Genomic DNA, 12,231 nt, shown 5'->3' on the forward strand with positions numbered 1-12,231 from the left:
CAGAAAAATTGAAACATCACACAAATACACAGACATTTAAGACAAGGAGGGGGGCGTTCACTACACGTATTTCTTTTTTAAAAACCAATAGGCAAAGTACCCCATCCCTCCCAGAGAGCCCATGAGGAAAGAGGCCCCGAAGAAAGATGGCGGCTTCTTTTTTACCATTCGAAATGCATTGGGAAGAACTGCTGACAGGAGGGTTGTGTGGATGTCGCCCAGAACCTTGCGGAAAGCGTAGCGTTTTTGCACCCGCTCGAAAAAGGACTGGAGGTTGGGTCGGCTGCCGTCCTCCCAGTATTTCTTTGAGAGTCCCAAGAACTTAAGCCTGTGCAACAAGGCTCCCAGGCAGACATCAGCTAGTGTAAATTCAGGTCCACATAGCCACAACTCACACTTTTGACCTGCCAAAATAAAACATGCTACTGTAGCGGTGTGGTACAAAGTAGCCTGGTCCCAGATCTGTTTGTGCTATCTTGCCAACTGCAACTCCTATGGTCATATAAGATAGGACAAACAGATCTGGGACCAGGCTAGGAAGATGAAACAGAGTGGTCATGTCCAAATACCCATAATAGAGTACTAAATAGTATAGGAAAAAATAACGTTTTATAGTACACCCCGAATGCGTCATCTAATGCGCGATTGCGTTGACTCCCACCATTCATTCATTTTGGTATAGCGCGTCAATTTATCTGATTATCAGCTGTTGTCAAACACGTGAGTCGGAAAAGAGGAATGAATTCTACTAGATCAAATGGTCTAAATGAGTATGCCGTTTAGGTATGTAGTGCGGTAGAATGGGTATTCGGACAAGGCCACCATGTTTGATAATGTTAATGAACTGTACGATATAAACATCAATAATAATCTGCACTCACCTTCATACTCGATTTTCCTCTTTTCCAACTCGGCCTCCACCTGATCTAGTACCATGGCCAACTCGCCAAGGATCTTCTTTAGGTAGGTCACATTGTCGTGGTCCAATATTTTTGCCTGTAAGCACAAGAACAAGCCCATGTCACATATGTGCATATATGTCTGTCTATGCAGTCTCGTATTGTCGCTATCCGCTCATAGGTGAAGACCTCTTGGAAGACCACAGAAAACAACATGGTGGACAACATCTGCCAAGAGACTGGTCTCAGATCAGCACCACAGAGAGCTGTAGCATGTCATTGTCTGGCGTAAGCAAGCATCTCTATGTCCCCTTGAAATACAATAACAGAGTAAAATAAACCTATTTGTAACAGTGGAACTAATAATAGTAGAAAATACAGGTACTGACTAAAGATAGGCCGAGCCAAGTTAAAAGGAAACCATTTGTTTTAGCCAGTAGATTGGCCCTGGCAGTGGCAGCTATCCATGTTGATGCATGATGGGTCGATACAGAACTAGCACCGACCCTGACACAAGCAATTAGGGTAATTTTGCTATATCTATCCTACATCACACTAAAACGTAAACAACAACCACGTTGGAATTGCTCTGCTTAGTAATAACTTACTCAATAACTCAAATACTTGATGTTGGTGTGAATATGAGTAGGACCATTATCAGCTCATCTTAACAATCTTGTGAGGCCATTAATGAAATATGCCTCTTAACACACAGAAACGCACGCACACACACACACAAATGGTATATAGGGCGACTGGAAAGGTCAATTGTTGGTAATGCATTATATCAATCACTGTTTCTCTCTTTTTAGGCTTCTCGTTCTGTGTGGTGCCATGCTACCAGTCTCACCATGAGTTTCTTCTGCTTGGAGAGGTATGGCTCTGTCAGCGTGGGTTCCTCGTGGTCCAGCTTCATCAGCTCAGACGCAGCGTTGGCTAAGTGTCCTAAGGACAGAGAAACAGAGACATCACTGACTCCTGGATGAAATACTGCTCTGAGGTAAGAGACAAGTCAGTGACTATTGGAGGAAATACTCCTTTTAAACCCTTCTGTGGTCTAAAGCAGTACCAAAAACAGAGAGTGGATGTTCAATAACAACAAATGATACTGTAACTAGTGTATACGTTCCTATCTGACAAGAATATCATGTGTTAGAAATACACAATTTACAAATGCGCAGAGACCCCATAGACTATTCTGTTTTCCTGCTAAATCTTAATTTCCCAGCGACAACCAATTTCAGTTATAAAATGTGAGAGATAAATCAATAAAGTGTTGTTCATAAAAACACATTAATGACTCTGATTAAAATATAAACATCATTGGTGAACTGCCACAAACAAATAAACAACAAATAAAGGATCAATTTGATTTAACAGACATCACACTGGGCAGGGGGCTCACTGGTTAATTTATTCCACTGCAGGGTTTTGGCCGGACCAGCCTTTTTCTTGATTTATACATGCACGTCCATGAAGGAGCAATGCAGTGCCTGCAGACTCAATTACCTTATATCTCCTACAAGGAATTAATGACATTGCTTCCATGACATTTGCTGTGATAAGGATTAAGGTCAAATTGGACAGCATAATTTGGTTGAGAGACAACATGTTAATACGAAAATGTTGTGAGAACGCTGAATAGTAGTGCATTTTAATGGGAAATTGCAGATACTATCAATCAAATGTATATTGAATAATGATATGCAATATCATATTATATTGAATGTTATTTACAATGTATATGCGACTTACATGTGTGTTTTCATGTCCTGCATATACTACGTCAATATTTTCTTGTGAATGGGGTATTCCCACTGTAAAACACTGAATTCTGACATGACTTACTACGTATTTCAGCGGTGGCGTACTTTGGGATCATGGAGTCGGTGGTGAGCTCTGGGTGCAGGATACAGCCGTGTGTGTAAGCGTCCATGGGCAGGCCGTCCAGCAACTCACGGTACTGCTGCACACGCTCGTAGAGAGGAGAGCCAGCATCGGGAATCAACTGGGCCACCGTTTCTACAAAGACACCAGGTACAAACAGACAGAGGTTCGTACAGCACTGTGACATAATTACACATATAGGAGTATACAGCATTCTAACATATTAGGCCTGTAACATAAAGACATAGCACTGTATACCAACTTCAGCCTTTACTTGATGTGCAACAGTCCACTTAACATATCACAAAGGATAACAATGGTGCATTAGGGGTATTTTCCTGTGAATGGAGTACACTCAGCTACAAAACTGTTTCTGAGAATGGGCTCCATAGGCCAATAGACAGAAATAGAAGCAAATGTTTCACAATATTAACAGATAGCTCTGTGTTTTGACTTTAGATTAGGACACCATAAAGGTAGGCTATGGGCTAGAGAGGGCTTACTGATGATGACTGATGATGGGGAGTGGGGACACAGGAAGGGCCCAGGGATATTCCAGTCTGTGCTGTTTCTCCGATCACATGGCTCTAGGGTGGAGCCGAAGGCCCGGAGCTGCACCTGGCAGAGGGCCAGACTGCTGACTAATCAGTCCAGGCCCAACACATCGACTTGGGCATGGCTGTGGCCGTACATGGCCTGGCTCTGGAGATCTGCTGGTGCGCTCTGCTGCAGCGCTAAGCAGCACAGGGGTGTGAGTATCAGAGCAGCCTCCTTAAATCAGTCCTTAGCACAAACAGGGGCATGGCCTTGGCTTGGGTACACAATACTGCTGCACCTTGCACCAACATGGTGATGGTGCACAATGAAATGTCACACAGGAGAGAACCCGATGGTCTCTGACTGTGTTACTGCTCAATCACATTTACACTCTTAGATAAAAGGGTTCCAAAAGGGTTCTTCGGCTGTCCCCATAGGAGAACCCTTTTTGGTTCTAGGAAGAGCCCTTTTTGGTTCCAGATAGAACCCTTTTAGGTTTCATGTAGAACCCTCTGTGGAAAGGGTTCTACATGGAACCCAAAAAGGGTTCTTCCTGGAACCAAAAAGGGTTCTTCAAAGGGTTCTCCTATGGGGACAACCAAAGAACCCTTTTAGGTTCTAGATAGCACCTTTTTTTCGAAGAGTGTATCAAGCAAATGGGATACAGCTGACAAAATATCAAAACAAGATTCTCCCTGAGAAAGCATAAGGAGAGCATACGGAGAGCTTAAGGCGACTCAGACCTGCAGCAGTACCTCATCCAAAGTAGACTTGGCCAGGGTTCTACATGGAACCCAAAAGTGTTCTACCTGGAACCAAAAATGATTCTTCAAAGAGTTCTCCTATGAGGACAGCCGAATAACCCTTTTAGGTTCTAGATAGCAACAAAAAAATTATCTAAGAGTGTATACTCTATTATCTGATTGGATACTGTCTGCTATTCAGTCACTACTGTAACATCGTGGATGAAAAGAGATGAGTAGTCTGAAAGGCAATACCTCTCCTAAATCAAGCAGCTGAATGACACAACATCCTCTTTAGAATGAGCATGAGGTCTGAGTCGTGTTCAGTAGGGAGAGAGCATTTTCCAACTAAGTGAAACGGGGAGGTATACCACTGTGTGAACTTGTCAAATAAGCAAACTGAGAGGAAGTCCTTCATCCATTGGCCATGTTCAATATCCCCTCCAGCCTTCCTGGGGTCATCCTCTCAGGACCTTACATAACGACCCACAACCACCAGCACCTAAAATGACCCATACGACCATGATAGGACAAACGACATACTGAGAAAAACACAGTATATAGTTCATAGACTCTGGGTTGAATTACACTTCCCTGATGAAAAACAGCAACACCTTACCAATGTTTAGAAACCTTAGGCTTAATAGAAACCTTCAAATATTCATCCTCTTTGCTATGCAGCCTCCAGCCAGTCACTAACTTCATGGGCGATCATTGATCCTTGAGCTGCAGTGAACCATATGATATGCCAATTAGATTTATCTCTGACATGGCTTTTGTTCACAACTGCACCTAATATGATGATTGATTGAAATAAATTATTGATAGAGATCAGTATTCTTCAAATGTGCATACTGTTTCCTATGCAGTCCCTCACTGACTATCATAATAAACAAAAGAGATCAAGTTAGTCTGAAAAGCAATACTTCTCCCAAAGTAACCGTGAAGACGGTATACTGTTTTACTATGCAGTCACTCACTAAACATCATGGACACCGAAAGAGATAAGTAGTCTGTAAAGCAATACCCCCCCCCCCCCCCCCAAAAAAAAAAAAGTTAGTCTCTATGGACTCAATGATCTGGTTGTAATAGCAAACTTAAAATGACAATAGATCAATAGTAATGTCAAAAGCAATACCTCCCCCAAATTCAGTCTCTATACGTATTCAATAACCTGCTAAATACTGCAGCAGTACCTCATCCAAAGTAGACTTGGCCAGGGTTCTACATGGAACCCAAAAGTGTTCTACCTGGAACCAAAAAGGATTCTTCAAAGAGTTCTCCTATGAGGACAGCCGAATAACCCTTTTAGGTTCTAGATAGCAAAAAAAAATTCTCTAAGAGTGTATACTCTATTATCTGATTGGATACTGTCTGCTATTCAGTCACTACTGTAACATCGTGGATGAAAAGAGATGAGTAGTCTGAAAGGCAATACCTCTCCTAAATTAACCTTAAAAAGAGCATGTGCAGTCACTAACATAATGGAAAGAAATCAAGTAGTCTAAAAGTCAATACCTCCCCCAAAGTTAGCCTCTAGGTACTCTATGATCTGGTTGTAGTCTGAGACGATGGTGTCTCCGTGGATGAAGACAGGCACCTCCTCCCCCAGGTTGAGCCTCATGAACCAGGGCTCCTTGTGCTCTGCTATAGGGAGACTCACGTCCCTCTCTTCACACAGCAGACCCTTCTCATTGATCACCAGACGCACCTTGAGGAAGAAAAACGCAGAGAAACACAGGGAACAGAGACACAAGTTACATATTCGTCTCATAGCTTGACTCTTGTTTATATGTGTTTTTGTGTTTTAGTGCAATCAGTACTCTAATGGTCTATGTTATTACAATCTTAGAACAAATATATGTGCTAGAGAAGTTATTCTGATAGAGAAACCCCTTCAGGTCTACAAGGGTTAATATTCAAAAGCAAATTGTATTTTGCTTTTCGCACTTTGGCTTATTGCTGCTACTTGTAGGCTACAATGTTTTGTTGAAGAACAATTTAAAAAGAAAACAATGATATCTCTATTTCTAACCAACAGCACACCCTAGAGCAGGGAACCCTGGGCACACAAGCACAGACAGGCATAAAACAGGCCATTAAAAGGCCTTAGAAAAAGTAATAGTCATGCAAAATTATGTTTTGTTGAGCTCAATATGAACCAAAAATGGCTTCTGTGAGGCAGACAGTATCCATTTTCAGTGTCTATTAAAAGCCATGCCAAGTTCCATGGAGATCCATGGAGGGTTATTTGCAGAAATAAGATTAATGAATGTACAGTCAGTGCTTGACTTGGGCAGGAGCTCACCGGAGCTGAGTATCGGCACCACACATTTTCTACAGTTTGAGTTCCTGTTCCTCTCATAGAATATTAGCTCAAAAGTATTGTGGAGTGCCTGCACCTAAATCTAAACAGTACCGGCACCCAAATTGAGTGCTGGCATCTATTTCAGTCAAAGTCAAGCACTGTGTACAGTAGATCACACTATGGAGGTGAGGGAGCTATGGAGCGAGAAACATGGGAGTTTTGTTGTAAAGGGCCAGACAAATGGCCAGACAACTTGTAACAAAACATCACAAAGTGTGAGTGCACCGACTGCGTAAACAGTTAGTGTAGGAATTTTTACCACTCCTGTCTAGTACAGGATAACCTTGCTATTGTGCACAGAGGGAGGAAGTCTGGTGCGCAAGACAGAACAGGAAGACCTTGTAGCTCGCTCATTTTACTGTAGAATTATTATTTTACCAAGAATACTGCAACAATTCCCATCACTGATTATTTATGTATTAGCATGAAACCTAAACTTAAACAGTGACTGGAGTAGATGACTGTAGAGAATGATTAGGGCATACAATCAACCAGACCAAGTGATTCAACAATGAAAAATATTTATGTCTTAATCAATGACATAATCTCAGGTTGCAGCAATTGTACCAATCTAACACTGCTAACCAGACAATTAATGGCACCCTAACATTAACTCCTCATCATAAACTGACATAAACTGGCAAGGATCCACTGACAACCTCTGACATCTTAGTTGGAACCACCAGAGTCACAGATAGTTATAGAGATCTCTATATCTGACTCAGGGAACTACTGACACCTGGGTTTGACTCACTGACATCTGAGTTGGACTCACTGACACCTGAGTTGGACTCACTGACACCTGGGTTGGACTCACTGACACCTGGGTTGGACTCACTGACTCCTACGTTGGAATCACTGACACCTGAGTTGGACTCACTGACACCTGGGTTTGACTCACTGACACCTGGGTTTGACTCACTGACACCTGAGTTGGACTCACTGACACCTGAGTTGGAATCACTGACACCTGAGTTGGACTCACTGACATCTGAGTTTGACTCACTGACACCTGAGTTTGACTCACTGACACCTGAGCTTGACCCACTGACACCTGAGTGTTGAGACCTACAGGCTCTGGGTAATACTGTCGTGAACGAAGGTGTAAATCTCCAACCTGCTGTAGCAGTTTAGAATGACAGACAGCGGAGTATCAATCTTCAATGACTTCCAAATATGCTGTTACATTAAGTTATCAAACTCCCACAACAGTATATCATTCCTCGTGTGCACAATCCATCATTAACTGTATGACAGATGGATCAGTGATCAAAATAACTATTCAGACGTAGTTTAGATATCTTGATGCTTTTCTAAAGACAGCAAGAAAAACATGTTTGTACAGGGTAGTGCAATGACACAGCCATTTTCTGTCTGTCTCATCTATATTTGCAGCATGTTGGACATCCGCATTAGTCCTCCTTAGTTTGATAAAAATCCATATATGGATCATGTGAATTGTGCAGGGACATGCACTACATGACCAAAAGTATGTGGACACCTGCTCGTCGAACATCTCATTCCAAAATCATGGGCATTAATATGGAGTTGGTCCCCCCTTTGCTGCTATAACAGCCTCCACTCTTCTGGGAAGGCTTTCCACTTGATGTTGGAACATTGCTGCAGGGACTTGCTTCCGTTCAGCCACAAGAGCATTAGTGAGGTCGGGCGCTGATGTTGGGCGATTAGGCCTGGCTCGCAGTCTGCGTTCCAATTCATCCCAAAGGTGTTCAATGGGGTTGAGGTCAGGGCTCTGTGCAGGCCAGTCATGTTCTTCCACACTGATCTCGAAAAACCCATTTCTGTATGGACCTCGCTTTCTGCAAGGGGCATTGTCATGCTGAAAAGGGCCTTCCCCAAACTGTTGCCACAAAGTTGGAAGCACAGAATCGTCTCAAATGTCATTGTATGCTGTAGTGTTAAGATTTCCCTTCACTGGAACTAAGGGGCCTAGCCCGAACCATGAAAAACAGCCCCAGACCATTATTCCTCCTCCATCAAACTTTACAGTTGGTACTATGCATTGGGGCAGGTAGCGTTCTCCTGGCATCCGCCAAACCCAGATTCGACCGTTGGACTGCCAGATGGTGAAGCGTGATTCATCACTCCAGAGAATGCGTTTCCACTGCTCCAGAGCCAATGGCGGCGAGCTTTACACCACTCCAACCGACACTTGGCATTGCGCATGGTGATCTTAGGCTTGTGTGAGGCTGCTCGTCCATGGAAACCTATTTCATAAAGCTCCCGACGAACAGTTAATGTGCTGACGTTGCTTCCAGAGGCAGTTTGGAACTCGGTAGTGAGTGTTGCAACCGAGGACAGACGATATTTACGCGCTATGCGCTTCAGCACTCGGCGATCCCATTCTCTGAGCTTGTGTGGCCTACCGCTTAGCGGCTGAGCCGTTGTTGCTGCTAGACACTTTCACTTCACAATAACAGCACTTACAGTTGACTGGGGCAGCTCTAGAAGGGCAGACATTTCCATGTAGAATCCTCTGTGGAAAGGGTTCTACATATAACCCCAAAGGGTTCTACCTGGAACCAAAAAGGGTTATCCTATGGGGACAGCAGAAGAAACCTTTTGTAACCCTTTTTTCTAAGAGTGTATGCATAAAATATACTGTATTTGCCTGTAGGCCACATATACAGCTGCTGAGAGGACAGAGGAACCAGGTGATCCTAACATTCCTTGTTCATTATCTCAACATGAATATCCATAACCATCATTAAAACCAACCTCAATGAGAAGACAGAGTAGACTTTGCTTAATGACAGTTTTAGGCTACTGTATTAAGGCGTCGCATTGTTTAACCTAAAGGAATGCAACCTCTCTAAATCCTGTATTGAGTGGAACCACGATAATGAGCCTGATATTTTACTGGTACTGTTGAGTGACAACAGGCACAGATCAAATGTAAATGTAAATCAGCAGTAGCTTCCAGAGAGGCTCGTAGCCAATATCCTAATGGTTGACAGACTAAATCCCACATCTTTGCCACATGGGGCGTGGAGCAAAGCTAGCTGAGCACAGTCCAACAGCTGTGAAGAGTGGATGTCTAATCAGGTGCAGAGCAACATGTTGTCTGCATTGCATGATATTTCACAATGATTAGTAATTTACCATATTATGTCATATTGATGCTAGGTGTCGATCCTGGTTTCACTATATCTGCATGTAGGGAAAGGTAAAGAATTCTGTCTCTACATTCAAAATGCGTAATATAGATTCGGTCTACACCTTTCATTGCCAATTTCCATGTCTTTCAGTGCTTGAAATGTAAGCGTTAAGCCCAAGTATCAGAACATACTGTATACCTATCTATACTGTAGGCCTATCTATTACATATACATTGAAAAAATAGAAAAGTGCATGCAAAGAGGATAGAATAAGATCAAATTTTAGATGCAATAACCTCAGACTTTGTCATCTGCCTGTTGGTTAGGTTTACAGTTAACTCCTAATCTGGAGAGCTGTTAATAATAATGACAGGAGAATGTAAGCTGTTATAATGCAAGATCTCTCACAGACGCTCCAAGGCTGTATGGTTTAAGTGGCACTAACTCAAAACGCCGAGATGTCAAGGCATTGCGCTATGGTGGTCTGCAGACAACATGAAGAAGATCATGCTCTACACATCTGAAGGGAAAGATCTCTGTATCATAAATACTCATGTGGGTTCTACATACTATTTGAATAAAAATGGCCAAGTCTATTAATATATTTCAGAATAACTTAAAAGCGCTGCATTGAGAGAAAGACACAGGGAGGGTTGAAATGTTGCCTTTTCACAGAGATACCTCATTTTACATCAATTATTTAGATTTGTCACGTCGGACCACATATGAGGTGTAGCCTGATTTCTCATCCATGAGGGGAAAACTGTCAAAACAGACGTCTTAATAGAATTAGACACCATCTTTTTCTCGCCGAATCATCCATTGTTACATAATATTGATCACCAATCCAGCTATAGCCTATCTAACTCGTATAAACCAATGTCAAGGAAAATGTCCACACATGCTGCAGACGATTCATAACGTCTCATATGGGAAATATTGCCAGAATTAAATAATTTCTAACACAAACGTGTAGGCCTATAACATTATATTTCAAATAATTCTTATAGAATAACACATTGAGCTCCTATAGCAGATATGACATGTAAGAGAGAGACCGGGTACACCTCCATTTCGTTTGCATGCTGTCTGTGTGTTACCTTTTGAGAGATGAAAGACTGCGTCCAGTGATACAAAACAAGCTTGTCTTTAGAGAAATTAGGTTTCGACTCTATAGCTGGCTCTTCGCTTTTCTCCCCGTCTGTAATTTCGCCGTCTTCATCCATGGCTGAGATGGGCCACCAGCTACAGTTGGTGGGGGTAACATTGTTGGAAGACGCCATGACAGAGGGTTTTGTGCGTATGAGAGAGAACCAAGGGAGGGAGAGAGGAGAGATGGATGGATGGATGGAGGGAGGGAGGGAGGGACAGACAGGAAAGGAAAAGACCGAAAGCGCAAAGGATTTCAGCACCACGAACTGAGCATCATCGATTCAACGCGACGTGGCAGAATCAGTTTCGGACAGTGCCCGTGCTGAAATCTAGATCTCTTTCGATAAAGGTCGCTTGCAAAAATTTTACCGCGTAATCCATAGAACGCTTACCCTTAACTCAAACATGTAAATACGCTTACGCTTAAATCAATGTGTAGCCTACATCACACAGGCACAAACATGCGCTGTGGAACCCCCTTGCCAGTGATGGGAGGAGGGAGCATTTGACAAGAAGGTCAAAGTGCTCTCTATGAGAACAGGGTGTCGGAGAGCTGTTAATGAAAGACCTTTGTTTTTCAAAATATTTTTGAACAAATAAATAATAGTGTCCGACGTTGATAGTTGTATTAAAACGCACCCAAAGGAAAATGTGTTTATGTGAAAATACGATACATCCCAGTCGCACAGATGATAGCCCATATAGCTCCATTGAATTTCTTGCAATTCATGTGTTAATTCCACATACACAAAACCCCAGAATGAATGCGCATGTATAAATCAATTGTTATGTTTTCTGTGTGTGTTTTTGAACAGCAAATATTGCAATGATTGATCCGTGACAGTAGAGGGGGCGACATAACATGTTTGGGCTGAGCAATCAGGATCCGAGTCGCTGTACCATAGTGCCAAAAGATATCCCAAGCAAGCCGCAAGGCGGCGTAAAGCTAAGTGCGCAAATCAAGTGCATAATGAACGAAGGGGTGTGCAGAATATGAAATGTTTCAAGAGAAATTCGGCTACTGTAAATGGCAGAAATTCAAGTTTTAAGATGGGTCAAATGAATAAGGAATACGAGTGTGGTTGCAGCTTAGTTTTAGTGCAATTTGGTTGATTATTTATAGCTTACTTATTTCCCATCCAATTCGTTGTCTATTGGTCCCAGTAAAGGAAATACTTAGCGTATTCTAGCAGTGCTACCTACTATTTAGCAATTACTAAGCTATATAGCCAAATTTTAAATATTTTGACATTTTACTTTCACCACACGTTGTTGATGGTGCACAATTGGTTGACGCGTTAAGTAGAAGATTGGGGCCTATTTTAAATGCACTAGACTAGAGTCTGTGACTGTAGATAGACCATATGCACGACCAACCCCGAAGTGGCAAGTGATCTGGCATGACTCCTCGCAGCAGAGTAAGGATTGGGTTGTATTTTTGGAACAGTGTGTGTGTGGATCTGGTCGCCTTGTTAGGTCTGCTAAAACATTTCCGACAGCACCAACTGTTTGGTGATAGCAGCGCC

General features: G+C 42.6%; 1 protein-coding gene across 1 annotated transcript; it reads right to left on the reverse strand.

Annotated features, from left to right (window-relative positions):
* Positions 1-60: 60 nt before the first annotated feature.
* LOC311147539 (ganglioside-induced differentiation-associated protein 1-like 1) lies at positions 61-10,845 on the reverse strand (the record flags this gene model as incomplete). Its single annotated transcript, XM_084184289.1, has 6 exons — positions 10,654-10,845; positions 5,585-5,777; positions 2,748-2,921; positions 1,750-1,844; positions 882-996; positions 61-404 (listed from the first exon to the last, which is right to left on the reverse strand). Exons 1-6 carry the CDS (start codon positions 10,834-10,836, stop codon positions 61-63), a joined length of 1,104 nt encoding a protein of 367 aa, XP_084040415.1. The 5' UTR covers positions 10,837-10,845.
* Positions 10,846-12,231: the final 1,386 nt, after the last annotated feature.

Source organism: Coregonus lavaretus (assembly GCF_964263955.1).
Source record: "Coregonus lavaretus genome assembly, chromosome: 20".
NCBI classification, from domain to species: Eukaryota; Metazoa; Chordata; class Actinopteri; order Salmoniformes; family Salmonidae; genus Coregonus; species Coregonus lavaretus.